General features: G+C 33.7%; 2 protein-coding genes across 8 annotated transcripts in view; both read right to left on the reverse strand.

The window, feature by feature from the left end:
* Nucleotides 1-18,763, reverse strand: part of PCDH11X (protocadherin 11 X-linked) — a 717,733-nt gene that overhangs the window by 680,572 nt on the left and 18,398 nt on the right. The gene's annotated exons all lie outside the window — the stretch shown is intronic.
* Nucleotides 9,350-11,143, reverse strand: LOC132482573 (retinoic acid receptor beta-like). Its single transcript, XM_060087899.1, has 2 exons — nucleotides 10,975-11,143; nucleotides 9,350-10,113 (listed from the first exon to the last, which is right to left on the reverse strand). Exons 1-2 carry the CDS (start codon nucleotides 11,141-11,143, stop codon nucleotides 9,350-9,352), a joined length of 933 nt encoding a protein of 310 aa, XP_059943882.1.

Raw genomic sequence — 18,763 nt, forward strand, 5'->3', positions numbered from 1 at the left:
ACAGTAAGATAAGCAAAATGAGAAGACAAAGAAACACACAGCAGATGAAGTAGCAAGGTAAAAACACACCAGACCTAACAAATGAAGAGGAAATAGGCAGTCTAGCTGAGAAACAATTCAGAATAATGACAGTAAAGATGATCCAAAATCTTGGAAATAGAATAGAGAAAACGCAAGAAACATATAACAAGGACCTAGAAGAACTAAAGATGAAACAAGCAACGATGACCAACACAGTAAATGAAATTAAAAATACTCTAGATTGGATCAATAGCAGAATAACTGAGGCAGAAGAACGGATATGTGACCTGGAAGATAAAATAGTGAAAATAACTACTGCAGAGCAGAGTAAAGAAAAAAGAATGAAAAGAACTGAGGAGAGTCTCAGAGACCTCTGGGACAACACTAAATGCACAAAAATTCGAATTATAGGTGTGCCAGAAGAAGAAGAGAAAAAGAAAGGGACTGAGAAAATATTTGAAGAGATTACAGTTGAAAAGTTCCCTAATATGGGAAAGGAAATAGTTAATCAAGTCCAGGAAGCACAGAGAGTCCCACACAGGATAAATCCAAGGAGAAACACACCAAGACACGTATTAATCAAACTATCAAAATTAAATACAAGGAAAAAATATTAAAAGCAGCAAGGGAAAAACAACAAGTAACATGCAAGGGAATCCCCATAAAGTTAACAGCTGATCTTCAGCAGAAACTCTGCAAGGCGGAAGGGAGTGGCAGGACGTATTTAAAGTGATGAAAAGGAAAAAAATACTACAAACAAGATTACTCTATCTAGCAAGGATCTCATTCAGATTTGGTGGAGAAATTAACACCTTTACAGACAAGCAAAAGCTAAGAGAAATCAGCAAAATCAAACCTGCTTTACAAGAAATGCTAAAGGAAGTTCTATAGGCAGAAAACACAAGAGAAGGAAAAGACCTACAATAACAAACACAAAACAATTTAAAAAATGGTAATAGGAACATACATATCGATAATTACCTTAAATGAGAATGGATTAAATGCTCTAACCAAAAGACATAGACTGGATGAATGGATACAAAAACAAGACCCATATATATGCTGTCTACAAGAGACCCACTTCAGACCTAGGGACACATACAGACTGAAAGTGAGGGGATGGAAAAAGATATTCCATGCAAATGGAAATCAAAGAAAACTGGAGAAGCAGTTCTCATAACAGACAAAATAGATTTTAAAACAAGCACTATTACAAGAGACAAAGAAGGACACTACATAATGATTAAGGGATCAATCCAAGAAGAAGATGTAACAATTGTAAATATTTGTGCACCCAACATAGGAGCACCTCAATACAAAAGGCAAATACTAACAGCCATAAAAGGGGAAATCAACAGTAACACAATCACAGTAGGGGACTTTAACACCTCACTTTCACCAATGGACAGATCATCAAAAAGGAAAATAAATAAGGAAACACAAGTTTTAAATGATACATTAAACAAGATGGACTTAATTGATATTTATAGGACATTCCATCCAAAAACAACAGAATACACTTTCTTCTCAACTGCTCATGGAGCATTCTCCAGGATAGATCATATCTTGGGTCACAAATCAAGCCTTGGTAAATTTAAGAAAATTGAAATCGTACCAAGTATCTTTTCTGACCACAACACAATAAGACTAGATATCAATTACAGGAAAAAAATCTGGAAAAATTAAAAACACATGGATGCTAAACAATACACTACTTAATAACCAAGAGATCACTGAAGAAATCAAAGAGGAAATCAAAAAAATACCTAGAAACAAATGACAATGAAAACATGATGACCTAAAACCTATGGGATGCAACAAAATCAGGTCTAAGAGGGAAGCTTATAGCAATACAATCCTACCTTAAGAAACAAGAAACATCTCAAATAAACAACCTAACCTTATACCTAAAGCAATTAGAGATAGAAAAACAAAAAAAGAAACCCCAAAGTTAGCAGAAGGAAATAAATCATAAAAATCAGATCAGAAATGAAGGAAACAATAACAAAGATAAATAAAACTAAAAGCTGGTTCTCTGAGAAGATAAACAAAATTGACAAACCATTAGCCAGACTCATCAAGAAAAAAAGGGAGAAGACTAAAATCAATAGAATTAGAAATGAAAATGGGGAAGTAACAACTGACACTGCAGACATACAAAGGATCATGTGTGATTACTACAAGCAACTATATGCCAATAAAATGGACAATCTAGAAGAAATGGCCAAATTCTTAGAAATGTACAATCTGCCGAGGCTGAACCAGGAAGAAGTAGAAAATATGAACAGACCATTCACAAGCACTGAAATTGAAACTGTGATTAAAAATCTTCCAACAAATAAAAGCCCAGGACAATATGGCTTCACAGGTGAATTCTAGCAAACATTTAGAGAAAAGCTAACACCTATCCTTCTCAAATTCTTCCAAAATATAGCAGAGGAAGGAACACTCCCAAACTCATTCTATGAGGCCACCATCACCCTGATAACAAAACCAGACAAAGATGTCAAAAAGAAAGAAAACTAGAGGCCCATATCACTGGTGAACATAGATGCAAATATCCTCAACAAAATACTAGCAAACAGAATCCAACAGCACATTAAAAGGATCATACACCATAATCAAGTGGGTTTTTTACCAGGAATGCAAGGATTCTTCAATATGCACAAATCAATCAATGTGATACACCATATTAACAAATTGAAGGAGAAAAATAATATGATCATCTCAATGGATGCAGACGAAGCTTTCGACAAAATTCAACACCGATTTATGATAAAAACCCTGCAGAAAGTAGGCATAGAGGGAACATACTTAAAATAATAAAGGCCATATATGAAAACCCCACAGCCAACATTATTCTCAATGGTAAAAAATTGAAACCATTTCCACTAAGATGAGGAACAAGACAAGGTTGCCCACTCTTGCGACTATTATTCAACATAGTTTTGGAAGTTTTAGCCACAGCAATCAGAGAATAAAAAGAAATAAAAGGAATCCAAATCGGAAAAGTAGACGTAAAGTTGTCACTGTGTGCAGATGACATGATACTGTATATAGAGAATCCGAAAGATGCTACCAGAAAACTACTATAGCTAATTAATGAATTTGGTAAAGTAGCAGGGTTTAAAATTAATGAACAGAAATCTCTTGCACTCCTATACACTAATGATGAAAAATCTGGAAGTGAAATTAAGTAAACACTTCCATTTACCATTGCAACAAAAAGAATAAAATACCTAGGGGGGAAAAAAAAAACTACGTAAGGAGAAAAAAGACCTGTATGCAGAAAAGTATAAGACACTGAGGAAGGAAATTAAAGATGATACAAATAGATAGAGAGATATACCATGTTCTTGGATTGGAAGAGTCAACATTGTGAAAATGACTCCACTACCAAAGCAATCTTCATATTCAATGTAATCCCTATCAAACTACCACTGGCATTTTTCACAGAACTAGAACAAAAATTTCACAATTTATATGGAAACACAAAAGACCCCGAATAGTGAAAGTAATTTTCAGAAAGAAAAATGGAGCTGCAGGAATCGGGTACCTGGACTTCAGACTATACTAGAAAAATACAGTAATCAAGACAGTATGGTACTGGCACAAAAACAGAAATATAGATCAATGGAAGAGGATAGAAATCCCAGAGATAAACCCATGCACATATGGTCAACTTATCTTTGATAAAGGAAGCAAGAATATACAATGGAGAAAAGACAACCTCTTCAATTAGTGGTGCTGGGAAAACTGGATAGCTACATGTAAAAGAATGAAATTAGAACACTCCGCAACACCATACACAGAAATAAACTCAAAATGGATTAAAGACCTAAATGTAAGGCCAGACACTCTCAAACTCTTAGAGGAAAACAGGCAGGACACTCTATGACATAAATCATATCAAGAGCCTTTTGACCCACCTCCTAGAGAAATGGAAATAACAAAAATAAAGAAATGTGACCTAATGAAACTTAAAAGCTTTTGCGTAGCAAAGGAAACCATAAGCAAGATGAAAAGACAACCCTCGGAATGGGAGAAAACATTTGCAAATGAAGCAACTGACAAAGGATTAATCTCCAAAATTTATAAGCAGCTCATGCAGCTCAGTATCAAAAAAAAAACAAACAACACAATCCATAAATGGGCAGAAGACCTACACAGGCATTTCTCCAAAGAAGATATACTGATTGCCAACAAACACATGAAAGAATGCTCAACATCATTAATCATTAGAGAAATGCAAATCAAAAGCACAATTTGATATCATCTCACACCGGTCAGAATGGCCATCATCAAAAAATCTGCAAACAGTAAATGCTGGAAAGGGTGTGGAGAAAAGGGAACCCTATTGCACTGTCAGTGGGAATGTAAATTGATACAGACACTATGGAGAACAGTATGGAGGTTCCTGAAAAAAACTACAAATAGAACTACCATACCACCCAGCAATCTCACTACTGGACATTTACCCTGAGAAAACCATAATTCAAAAAGAGTCATGTACCACGATGTTCTTTGCAGCTCTATTTACAATAGCCAGGACATGGAAGCAACCTAAGTGTCCATCGACAGATGAGTGGATAAAGAAGATGTGGCAAATATATACAATTGATTATTACTCAGCCATATAAAGAAGCAAAATTGAGTTATTTGTAGTGAGGTGGATGGACCTAGAGTCTGTCATACAGAGTGAAGTAAGTCAGAAAGAGAAAGACAAATACCGTATGCTAACACATATATATGGAATCTAAAAGAAAAAAAAATGTCATGGAAAACCTAGGGGTAAGACAGGAATAAGGACACAGACGTTCTAGAGAATGAACTTGAGGGCATGGGGACGAGGAAGTGTAAGCTGGGATAAAGTGAGAGAGTGGTAGTTTATATATGGACATATATACACTACCAAATGTAAAATAGATAGCTAGTGGGAATCAGTCGCATAGCACAGGGAGATCAGCTAGGTGCTTTGTGAGCAGTTAGAAGGGTGGGATAGGGAGGGTGGGAGGGAGGGAGACAAGAGTGAAGTGATATGGGGATATATATATATGTATAACTGATTCACTTTTTTCTAAGGCAGAAATTAACACATCATTGTAAAGCAATTATACTCCAATAAAAGTGTTTTAAAAAAATAAAAAATAAAATATATAATAAATACGTTTCATATTATCCCTGTAATTTGAAAAGGAGTTGCCTACATATAAGACATAAATACTTTTCAACAAAGTTTTGGACAGATATCTAAGTCTGATGCTAAAATGTGGTACCAACATGAGCTTACTATCTTTAATGAATGACTATTCCAAGGCTGTTCCTCTGTCTTGTGTCCTTCAGGAATAAAGAATGACGAACACATGGATCCAACATTAGTTCTACCCCATGTCATTAGCTCAACTGACATTCAAATTCATATGAACCATGAAAAATCCTGAATCTCTTTGCCATATGTTAGACCATGACATGAAAACAATGGGAAAGATGAAAAGGGGAAATAAAGATATATGGCTTCTTAATTCATCACCTTGCTAACTTTACTGTAGATATGTCCTATATACGAAAAAAAAAAAAGTTAGAGCTTTGGGATAATTGTAGTATCCTGAATTCCAAACTTACTTAGAATTATTTCCCCCTTGTTTATAGGGAAAAAATCTTGAGAAAATCCTTTGCTATCTCTCCCAAATGGTCATCCTTTGGTGAGAGAAGTATCACTCATCTGTGTGTCTCTCTCGGTAATTTACTTAAGCCTCTATTACATTAATGAATGTGAGTGTAGGATAAAATGGCATCAAGCTTCGTTTATATGTATAATCTCTAAGGACATAGCACCCAGCATATACGAACACATTAAATAATCGTTTGTTAGATGAATAAATGCATGAATTAAAAAGATAATTCCTATTTTAAAAGAAAAAAAGAGAAAGAGCAAAGTTTGGTTGTTCTTGTTTTTAATTTTCAGTCTGTGCTTGAATAGGAATATACTGTAATTGTTGACTCAGGTTGCTTTGTTTCTTTTGCTTAAATTAATTTGTCCAGAAAACAATTTCAGGATTATTTTATAAAACAACATTTTTTTTTTCTGTTAGGGATATAATAAGCTACAGTGTCAATCTCTGGTAAAAATTTATAGCCTAGATGTAAACCTTTATTTTTGGAAGAAATAATGACAAGTACTTAGTTTGGTAAGTTGCCTGTGTACTTACAAAATACAAAACCCTACATCTGTCAAACACCCACATGTACAAACAAAAAAAAAGAGACAACAAAAACTCAGAGAAGAAAATAACATACTATATGAATTGAATGCAACACATTATATGTTGATTTTGGATCCTGGTGTCTTAAACTAGTTTGATCTCACGTACACAAAATTGTCAATTCCAGTTCAGGTTAAGAAAAAAATTTGGACTTTCTGATAACCTCATGTAATTCAAAAGACTTAATTTCATTTGTGAGTGGCATTTCTTCCTAAATTCAAAAATAAGATGAGTTTGCAAATCTAGGACAAAAACCGCTGAAATAAGTGAGATGTTATTAAGCTCATCTGAGACTTTAATTCTTTGTAGGGATTTTTAAAATTAAGGAAAAGAAAGTTGGTGTTGGATATGAAATTCCCAAGATAAGTATTTTTGCTTTTCAAAAAAAAATGAATAAAGAATATTCCTTGCCGAATTAAAAGCTATTTTTTTTGCCTATCGTTCTGTGAAAGAATTAGCTGAACCATTGTACTAAACTTTAGCATTTTTGACATATGCATGTGCAAGACACCACTTCGTTGCCTATTGGAAGGGAATAAATAACAGCAGTTCCACAGCTATAAATCTAGTACAGTTGCCCAGAAAATGCATAGAGTGCCAGTAAGTACTAAAAATAGTTCCAAAGAGATTGGATTCTAAAACTGCTTACATAAAAGCTGTTTACTCTGTAGATCGAGGAATGCTGAGGGAAAGACTAAAAATTTATTTCTGAGCTTTACCACTGCTTGATTTATCAAGAACCAACCTGACTTTTAATTTTTTTTTCTTTTTTTTTCTTACTCTTATTGTTACAACTTTGGGCCAGAGAAATGCCAGTGTTTATGAGTTTGCATAGTTTCAAATGGATAAATCCACAGAGATACGGCTATTTTGGAAAACAATAGGGAAATAAATTTAATATTCTTAATACAAATATAATTGGTACTATAATAAATTTACTTTAATTCCATTAAAAGTTCATTAGTTTGCTATAGGCTGCCTAGAACTACTGAAGAGGATTGCAACTCTTTCTGAAATATTCAACATTGTGATGTCATTTAGATTCTATGCACTATTTCAAGAACATTTCTTTCAGCATTCATTTGTAGCACTGTCAAGGGAAATACAATAAAAAAATGGATTACATGTAAAATGACCTGAGCCGTTAGTCACATATTTGACAATAACCTTGAAGTCACCAAGTCCCTACCTACTTTAAAGTTATATTACAGAAAGGAAAGTTATGTATTTAAGAAAGTATCAACTATTTTTGGAAAGAAAGAATTTACATTAAAATATTAACAGCACTGATGTTAATCTTGGCAAAACCATGCACAAGATTTAAGATATCATACGTTTATTTTATCTACTTGATATTTAGCAAAGACTATTTAATAGAATAATGATATTGTAGCATATGGTTCTTTTTTTTTTCATGTTAGTCCCAAGAAAAGTAATTCCTTCCATTGACTTTTTTTTCTCTGTTTCATCAGATTTCAACATTAGGAACAGCTTGTTTGTTTTTACCTCTTTGAGAAAAGAGTATGTACTCGGGAAGGTCACTGAAAATGATAGTGTCTTGATACTAACTTCTGTCTTAAAGGATTTTTTGTGGTGATGTATGATAAATCTATCTATTTCCTTTTTTATGGCCATGTGTCATTGTCACTATTCTGTGTCCTCCAACTAGGCGAATAATCAAACTACTTGGTTATATTATTTGGAATAAGCATTCAGATTGAAATGTTTTAAAGTGTTAACTTAAATTCATAATGTTATGTGCTGGAACAAAGGAGATTTTTTTTTCACCTTTAAAATAAATATATTTTATTCTTTGCCAGGAGACTCCATGGAAAAAGATAAACAGTATATGAACATAGAAAGCATTGTTAAACAATTTCAATGTACAAACAGAGCCAGAGAAAGTACATCACAGACTTGATAATATATCAAAAAATAAAATAAAACATTCCACTAGTGCTTAAATGAGAACTAAGAAACTGACACTTGTATCTGTTAACCACTCCACCCCAGCCTCCACTCTGCTTCACAGTGATTGAATCAGGCCAGAGGACGCAGATTCTCTGCCTGTGACTTTGGGAGGCAATGGAAACCACCCCCCCCCCCAGTATCAAGCAGGAATCAGGAAGGATACAGAGTTGCATGGTGCAGGTGGTAGACTAGCCCGTCATTATCCCATGAAACATCCCTAATGGCTTGTGAATAGGTATACAAAAACTTTTATTAACACGGAAAAGTGTTTCTGCTTTGGAGGCTATCATTACTGTAAAAATGTACCTTTAAAAAATTGTGTAGTTATGTCATTAAACAAGTAATAAACCACTTTTAATTTAGCGACATCAACAATTGAACAAATGGTATTTGATACCTGAACTGGCAGTTGCACTATAACAGAATTCTCTTCTGCTAGTACAGTGAATTTGTTGTATACTTCACTGGGCAACATGAAAGAAAATATGCGATCTGAGAGCATCCAGAGAGCAAGGACAAGCTTCTATACTTGCTAAAGTAGAACATCTTTAGCCTTATCTTGCCACAATGTACAACAGTCCCATTTCCTTACCTTGATGTCTTGATCTGTGAAAGCAAGACAGTTATCTTTTTGACCCTTTCTTAACTGGACATGTAAGTAATCTGTTCCATAACCTTGGTGTCTTGGTTATTTGGAGTAGGCAAGACAAAAGGAAAGCACCAAACGTACAGGAGAGAAAGAACAGAGCCATACTTCTGTATGTGCAGAGTCTTCAGAAACTTAACCAGGGGGAAATAATTTTGACTGGGTCTTTGCCATGCAATCTTAAGTGTTCAAAGAGGAGAATAGAAGTTTTTAACTGGTTTTGGGTTTCATGAAATGGCTGATTTTTAGAATTAAAAAAGTTTGTACTTCTAGGTAAGTTAGACAGTGAGGGGTATATATTGATACATATGAAAACTTCTTGGTCCTTCTTGAGTTTGAATATATTTTCAGTCCAAAAACTAAGCAGCAGTTAAAAATGTATTTTCCTTGCATTTTAAATCCCAGGAGTGAAGGTACTGGGGAATGTCTGAAGTATCTAGAAAGTGTCTTATTGCAGCAGTAGTGACTGACTGACACCACAGTTCTCCACGGAGCTGGGCGAGGTGCTGGGAATGTGCTCTGCTGTGTTCCCACTTGAGCTTGGGGTCAAGGGTTCATGTCCTTCAGAATTCTCTAGCATTTCCTGAATTAGAGGGGGCATTGAGCCAGGAATTTCCGTTTTCAATGTAATTACACTTTCTGCACCTTTAGCACTGATGCTGCGGAGATCTGTGGTTTTCATGAGGATCTTTGGAAACATGTGAGGCTTGCTGGATCGTCTCTTTCTGATATAAACTTGTAGTGCTTCCAGCAATAGTTCTTGTAGCTTATCTACTTTTGTTGGTTCCTCACGGTCCTGGCGGTCTCCACAGATCAAGCAGATGGCACTGAGAAGGACTGTCTCCGTGTCATCTGTCTCCAGATGTAGGAGCTGGCTGGCGAAGGTGAATAAGAGGTCGGTCAGGGGTCTGATCCCTGCATTGTGCATCTGGGTTCGATTCAGGGTCAGGCCATCCGAAAACGGCATGGTGTCTTGCTCTGGGGTGTACCTGGTGCAGATTCTCAGAATCAGGATGTCCAAACAGGCTGCCTTCAGCCGGGTGATTTGGTCTGCAATGGTCAAGCCGGTGAAGCCTGGTAGACGTTTAGCAAACTCCACGATCTTAATAATGCACTTGGCCAGTTCACTGAATTTGTCCCAGAGGCCCAGGTCCAGTCGGACTCGATGGTCAGCACTGGAATTCCTTTCCCTGATCCTCGCATGTGCCCAACCTGTGCGTCATGACCGAGTGGGAGGAAATGTCCACCCTAATCAGCGGCTGCTACGACCCCCGCCCGGGATGCCTCCTCTCAAGGAGATTTAATTGAAGATATCAGGGTGGTTATATCCATGAGAACAGGTGGATATTGAAACAAATCCATTCATCAGGTTTCCAATTTTTTCAGTCTATTCTTCACTTAGTTTTGAAAAGCCAAGTTTTGACTTTCAGAAAAAAAGGGAAAATCTTAAACAAATGACTAAATATGAGACATATATAAATGAAACAGAAAACAAAATCTGATTCATTCTACTAATGTCCTACTTAATCCCCAAAGCCCAGAGGTCTCCGTTACTCCAAAAAAGGATTTCAGTTTCTATATCATATGGGAAGGCCATTTCTTCTCTGTGTCAGGGTGTCTGAATACTGATTAACTACATGTCATGATAAAGATGGTGGAAAATTTTCTTGAGAGAAGTAAATGACAAAGTTGTCCAAAGATTACATTCTCTTGGAAATGGGTAATCATTGCAAGAATAGCTCAAATCCTTTGCTCTGTGGGGAATGGAGTTTCAAATGGGCAGTGACTAATAAGAGATGGTTCATTCTAATCGAGGCTTTGCTGAATAATTGCAAGTCATTAATGCTAACACTATCAATGGATGAACGGACAAATCTTGTGGATGATATATATACATCTTTGGTTTGTTTGTATTGTTAGTCACTAAAGCATTGTTCACATTTGTTAATGAAAGTACCAGATTTTTCAGTGATCTGGTTTTTGAGAGGTAGGTTGTAGCCCAACAGTTGAGGCAGATCATCATGGAGGTGGGGGCAGGGTTTGTTGGAGGATGGCCTGAGAAGGGCAGCAAACCTGGGTCTTTTTTTTCCGTGCACATTTCAGACAGACCAAAGAGTATAATTTTTTCCCCTAATGGAAGCGGAGGATTGGCAACCTTAGACATGGCTTTCTGCAGTTCAGACTTTAACTCAAATGCACATTCTTCTTTGTGGGTTAAGACTGGGAAAGGAATGGAGGACATGGGGTAGTTTTGACACACCTCTGGATTAAGAGATAATTAGAGAGAGAAAAAAATCAGGGCAGACAATATTAGATCATGCCCAGACAAAAGTACCTTGCCCACAGAATCAGAGAAAGCTCCAGGTGAGGCCATGTATAGGCAGAGTTATTTTCATAATCCAAGGTTTACCCAGTTGGTACTGACTGTATGGGATATATCTTGAGACATTAAGAGGACCTTACCTCTTACCTAGCCTTTCCTGTTTTAATTTAAGGGGAGGAGGAACTCATCCCCATTTGCTTAAGTGTTTTTCTGATTCTATTTTAGAAGGAAGTATCATGTCCTCTGAGATCATTTCTGATTCTTCATTATTGACTATGTTTTTAGCAAGATGGAAACATGAAGCCCAAATTTCTCTGATGTTAAACAATTCATGAGTAGCATTTTTAATATCATCAAATAAGTGATTATCATTAGAAAATTCATGATTTTCATCATCAACAGTATCATCATTATTGCCATTATCCTCATCATATTCATTACCATAATTGTTGTAGTAATTTTCCTCCTCTGACGGTACTACCTCTTCTGTATAACTGGCACTATCAGTTCCACAGGCCAAGACAGGTATCTCTTACAGAAACACAAGGAACCAACAAAGTCAAAATAAATTTTAATATCTATTAAATACATAAGCTATTGCTATATAAATTAATTATCAGCATAGTAGATGACAAAAATATTTTTGCCACTACTTTCCAATAAAAAAACCACGTCTTCTTCTTAAAGAAGCCCCTCCATAGGCAAAAAGCCATCAGTGTTCTATAAGCATAACTATATTTACATATTTAAGGAGTCTTAGCCTACTCAAATTTACTAGACATATTTAATATCAGCAAATACTATGCCCCATGACACTGATTCCATGAGTGATTTAAATTATGTCTGGGATCATTGTGAATCAGGAGAAACAATGGTATTTTCAAACTACTAGTAATATTTCCCCTCAGGTGCACTGAATCACACTTTTTAATCAGGGTATCAATACACTATAATATCTAAACTCCATCCAGAGAATAGTAATGTTTATAAAAGTTCTCCAAAATTAATTAAGGTTATGCCTTGAAAGGCAGAACCAATATTTTTATGCCATGCCATCTAGCAACTATGTCAATCAATGAAACAACTGAAACTTCCAGTCTTATTAAGTTAATCAGTTCTTTACAGACACAGCCAATGACAAACTTAACTAAATTGGTCCCAGTTTCACACATTAAAGCGTAGACATTTTCAATGACGAATATAGCAGTTTAGATAAAATTATTGTAGGCATACGGTCAAAATATATTTTCATGCCTCACAATACTAAAAGAAAAAAATATAAAATTTAAGAGCTAAAACCAATTGATCATAAATAAACCCATTAGTAAAGACATTGGCTTAATAAATGCTTCTTTTATCAAGATAGCCATACTAGTGTTATAATATAAGGCAAACTGTGTTACATTCATATACTGTATCTTCAAACAGTTCTTAATTTGTCTAATGCTAGAAGATATTAATTTTTATCATTTCTTATCCTTGAGAGTAGCAAATAGATTTTTTTCAAAGTTTACTATTTTAACATTAGCATTTAACTATTTTAACTAATAATTTTTACACAACCATGAAATCAAATTAAAAAAAAATAATGATTTTACTACTGAAAAGAATAAACCTTTCTTTACCTGCTGAGTTCCCACAATTTATAACATTTTACAAACAAAAATACTCATACATATTAATTTTATCCTTCTAATTTTTATTCTAAGATTGGAAATTAATTTGGCAAAGGACACATATTTGTTTCATATAAATATTCAATTTATAGAGTGGATTCATTGCATAAGTTAAGATTTTGTTAGTGTTAATAAGTGTATTTTATTGATATATAATAAAATAGAATAAGTATTGAAATACTTTTGTGTGATTAATGAATTGTTTATCCTATCTGAAATTAGAAGAAAACCATCTCTCAAGTTACTTGGCTCTGTCATTTAGCATAATGTTCCCCTTCAGTTACATAGATAAGAAAATAACTTCTGGGCTTCCCTGGTGGTGCAGTGGTTGAGAATCTGCCTGCTAATGCAGGGGACACGGATTCGAGCCCTGGGCTGAGAGGATCCCACATGCCACGGAGCAACTGGGCCTGTGAGCCACAACGACTGAGCCTGCGCATCTGGAGCCTCTGCTCCGCAACAAGAGAGGCTGCTATAGTGAGAGGCCCGCGCACTGCAATGAAGAGTGGCCCCCGCTTGCCACAACTAGAGAAAGCCCTTGCACAGAAACGAAGACCTAACACAGCAAAAATTAATTAATTAATTAATAAACTCCTACCCCCAACATAAAAAAAAAGAAAGTAACTTCTACAGTGAAAATTAATTATAATATTTTGGAAATTATAAAAAGCATTATTACTTCATAAAATCTCTATCAAAGGTGCTAATACTTTTTTGGGGGGGTAGGTAGGTAGAGGCCAGGTATACTAATAATCTTCCTACAATGCACAGGACAGCCCCCGTCCTGTCCTACCTCATCTCACAAGGGGGAATCATCCAGCTCCAAACGTCAATAGTGCCAAGGTCAAGAAACTCTGGGCCAACACACAGAATTATGATCCTAAAAGGAAAAGACTAAATTGTATTCAAAGGCGAAGTTTTACTCTGAAATCAATATAACTACAATTATACTTGTAGGATCCAGCAAATAAATAATCAGAAGAGCCTCAGAAATATAAATGGAAAGAAATGAATCACATCTGTGCATTAGAATCATTTGTACAAACATCACTTTTCTATGGCAGTAAGCCGACTATAAACATATTTTCCTATAGACTATCTTATCTTGTAGTTAATTGTACTTTTAAAAACTCTAAGATCACCAATAAGTAATACCTAATTTTATGAAAATATAAATGGTTTAAATGTTTCTAGGAGGAGAAGCTTTTGACTTTATTTGTATGCTAGGTCAGAATAGCAGCAAACTAATTTCTATTTGTGACCAATGGAAGTACTATTTAAAACTCCCAAGGTTTACACAGTAGCTTGAAATTATAGGTGGTATAATCAACACACATTTAAAATGTATTACTTGAAATTAAGTGAATCCAATTGGTGTCTAATAATCAGATCATCTGATACAGAACTGGAGAAATTTGATCTTTGGTTACCAACTAAAATTTTAAAATCAAGTTTTGATTCAGGTTCCAAGACACGTTCTTATTCAATAAGAGCTAAAGCTATAGATGACAAAGAAAAACTGAACATTATGGGAAATATTATATATACATAGACAACATTATTCTATTTATCTGATATGAATAAATGTCCAACTCTTTATTTTACATTTGTTAATTTAAACATGTTATTTTTAAATTATGTTAAACAATAATTGTTTATTATTTTTTAAAATAAAAATTGTGAATATATTTGATCTGTGACAATATCATATGAAAAAACACAGTGGTTTAAACATCTAGGGTTTTGTAGATATTTTCATAATACTATAATTCTTAGAGTTTCATGCATTGCTTACTGATTTATTGATGTACAGTCAGTAAACATGTTTATGACAAAATATAAGAAATTTTCCACAACTTACTACATATCTTAATTAATTTGTATCATATTGAGAAATAATGGATAACCCAGTGGACAGTACAGGAAAAAACAAGAGCATGACAGCAGAATTATCACTATTGTCACTCTACCAGAAAGCTGCTCTACTTAAATCCCTTACTTATAATGGCAATGCCTTCCCCTTATTCTACTAAAAGAGCTGTCATAGATGGCAAAACATATGACAATTCTTGACAGTTAAGTGTTATAAAATAAATGCTTCAAAGTATAAAGTTAGTAGAAAGGAGTTTTTATTTTCACTCTCTTTTGAATTGGGACATTTTGGGAGTTTTACCTCCTTTTTTAATACCTACATTAAATAAAGTTTACCAAATAAAGTCATAAATATGCAAAGGTATTTTCAGTCCTCGTGCAGCTACAAGTCTTAGTTTAAAAGGGTGGGATGAGGGGGACAAAAAGAGATACAAGTTTAACCATAATAGGAAAATACTGTGTATTTGGAAAGTCACGTCTTGATACGATTTTTAGAATAAAATGTTCTCAAAATCAAGTTCTAAACTATAATGTCCACAAATACATTCTGTAGCATTAATAAGTTACTTTGATTAAAGGATGATAATTGGGCAATGTGGTAAAAGAAATTTTTTTTTATCTTGATTAAGAATTAATGTAAAGGTCTTATATGCCAAAGCCAGTACAATATTACATTTCCACTCTGGAAATCAAAGCAGAACTTAAAATTGTCGGTATCCACAGCCTCTGTACGTTTTCACAACCTCAGTAAGCCAATAGTTAGAAGAAAAATGGTTTAAGGAAACATGTACAACTACCAAAAAATCTTCAAAGTGAATGTAACTACATCAAAATAAATTGTTAAAAGAGGAATCTCTTTATCAGTGATGCCCAGTACATTGAGTTTGTGATACCTAGAAAGTCCAATTTGAAATTCCCTTTAAAAATCCCTACTATTCTAAATAAACACACCAATTTGCTTTGACTATCCTCTTAGAAGGGGGAAGATGTTTCTCCTTGTAAAATATTCTATATATAATAAAAACCAAGGACAAAGCTGCTTCAACATTGATCAGAACTAGAGGGGATTTTACTAATAACAGGAAAAAACATCTAATGGAGATGTGTTTATCCAATCCCATGAATAATTCTGGCATTTAAAGAAGTTTTCTGGGAGCCTTTTTTTTTTTAATTGAAGTATAGTTGATTTACCATTTTGCATTAGTTTTAGCTGTACAGTCTGGGAGTCTTGACATACATTTGCTGAAGTAGAAAATTTCTAGGAAATATTTTTAAAGTATTTTTGAGAAAAAAGGTAATGGGGAAAGATATGATTCACTTAAATCTGATTATTAACTATAGAATAACAAAATATTGACTACAGTTTAGAATGAATAATTTATATAGAATTATGATCAATTACTTTCATGCACATGATAGCAAGGACAAGAAGCCTGAATATTAAAGTGATGCTCAAATTATGTTTTGATTATCAAACTATAATTTAATGTAATCACAATTTCTCAAAAATTTGACAACCTTTGGATATATATTTTTGAAGTATAGCAAAACCGTATCAATGATAGTAGACTGGTAAACATTTAATAAATACTGGTTTTAACTTCTGAAAAAGACATTCTTCTCCGATCAAAATCATTTGTGGGGGGAGATAAGGGGATATATGTATACATATAGCTGATTCACTTTGTTATACAGCAACAACTAACACAACATTGTAAAGCAATTAAGCTCCAATAAAGATGTTAAAATAAATACATAAAATAAAAGGAGGTACTAAAAAAAATCGTTTGTGATTTGGTAAACTTGCCAAGAGGTGGAAGAAAAACAATTAATATAAAGTTAAGGAATTTAATAATAAGCAATTTACATTTTAAAACATCATTACTCTAAAATGAAATGTATACTATTAAACCATTGGATTATTAAACTAACTGAACTCTATACCACATTTTGTATTTAACTTGATTTTTATTATCACCAGAATTATTTAGGTTTGTAGTGATTGCTACTAACTCTATTACCTAGATACTTGAATCTAATTCAATTATTTTTATTAGGGACTATACTAAAATATTCAAGCTATCTCTAAGGATTAAAGGCAAGTTTCAAAATAAACATACTTGAAATGTGTTTATTAATTCATTGAATTGCTTTGCCTTTCATGAATAATGTCATATAAAAGAACAGTAATCCTGATATGCACAATTGACTTAAAATAGAATTCTGCATCATATCTGGTTCTATGAGTTAAAGCATATAGGACATTTAGGGGGTGAAATTTAAATTTATCTTTAGAAAAATGATTAGCTCAACTAGAATAGGATATGGACACTCTTAAGTCACCATCAGAATACACCTAATATATATATATATATATATATATATATATATATATATATATATATATATATACACATAATATGTAATATATAATATACAATATATAATATATATCTCCTGATGGTGACTTAATTGCCCATATTTATCTATCTAATATATATATATATATATATATATATATATATATATATATATATATATATATATATATATATATATATATTTAGTATGTATGTAAAAAAAATTTCAAAACCCTGAGTGAATTCCAGGCAAATCCATGAAGAAAACCAAAACATATGATGCAAAAATAATTAAATGATTATTGGTGACATCATGTTTTTTAATGTTGGTGAATGGAGAAACAACAACAGAGTACAATTTGATACTGCATCCAAGTATCCATTATTATTCTCAAATCAGTATAATGAAGGAAAATATAAACTGTTTTTTTAAACATATTTATGAAGAATATGTCCATGAAGGTAAAATCACTATTATTCTCTTACAAAAACCACTCAAGACTCTTATCTACAATCTAATTTTTAGTTTGAAAAGATGTGCAAGAGGTTCTCTAACTCATCAACTGTTTAGGCTATATTCAAATGGCCTCTAGATAAATAGGTACTCAGGGAAAACGGTGTAGAAAAGGAGAAATGGGGTAACACATTTAACTTCTTAAAACCTTAATTGTTTAGAACCTTGGCCAGAGGCTAAGCCCTCTTAATTTTTGTGAGTCAAATCTTGGAAGCAAAGGACAGATAACCTTCATATATTTAAATAATGATTAAGGAAATCATATGTCCAAAATAAAGTAATTTTTAATGAAATTACATCTGCTTTCCATGCCATTCTCTTGCCTGTTTAGCTTTAGTGAACACTACATGAGATGAACAATGCCAGCTCAGAAAAGGATTCACCCTACATAAATTTGATGATAGCATGTCTGCTGCCAGATAATTCTTCACAAGCCAATGTTTTGCCAATTGAGCTAACTTAGAATTGTTCACCTGAGAATTGTTCAGCTAAAATAAATGGAGAGTCCATTTTGAGTTTGTGCAAGTAATAGTTTACTTCATTGATGTTATGCAGGGAGTGGCAGCTCTCTGGCTTAAGGTAGTTCAGACCTTCAGGAAGAATAGGAAACATAAAATGGCAAAGAAGAAATTAGACATTTTGGGTTTTATGTATTGTGACCATATATTCTCGTGCCCCTGTTTAATTATTAAGAGGTGTCCTTTCACTTTTAAACTTGTCCTTATTTGGAGGACAAATTATGTGGTTAGCCTCATTTTATACAATGAAAGTAAATAACAGAAAACCAGGTGAGGATAAAATAGAGGTTAAAACATATATATATATATATATATATATATATATATATATATATATATATATATATATATATACACACAAAGATATGTATAAGGCACCCAAAGACAATTATCTTTTTAATCTAAAAATTGAATTTGAACTCTACAGGTCAAACCGTTTGTCCACTGTGTCTGTTGAAATCATTTGAGAAAGCAACACTTAAAGTAACTACAAATATTGCCCAAGCAATAATCAAAATAAGCAGTTATCTTGGCCATGGCTCACGGGTCCAGCCAGTCCATGGCATGGGGGATCTTCCCATACCAGGACACGAACCCAT

Source organism: Mesoplodon densirostris, chromosome X (genome assembly GCF_025265405.1).
Source record: "Mesoplodon densirostris isolate mMesDen1 chromosome X, mMesDen1 primary haplotype, whole genome shotgun sequence".
NCBI classification, from domain to species: domain Eukaryota; kingdom Metazoa; phylum Chordata; class Mammalia; order Artiodactyla; family Ziphiidae; genus Mesoplodon; species Mesoplodon densirostris.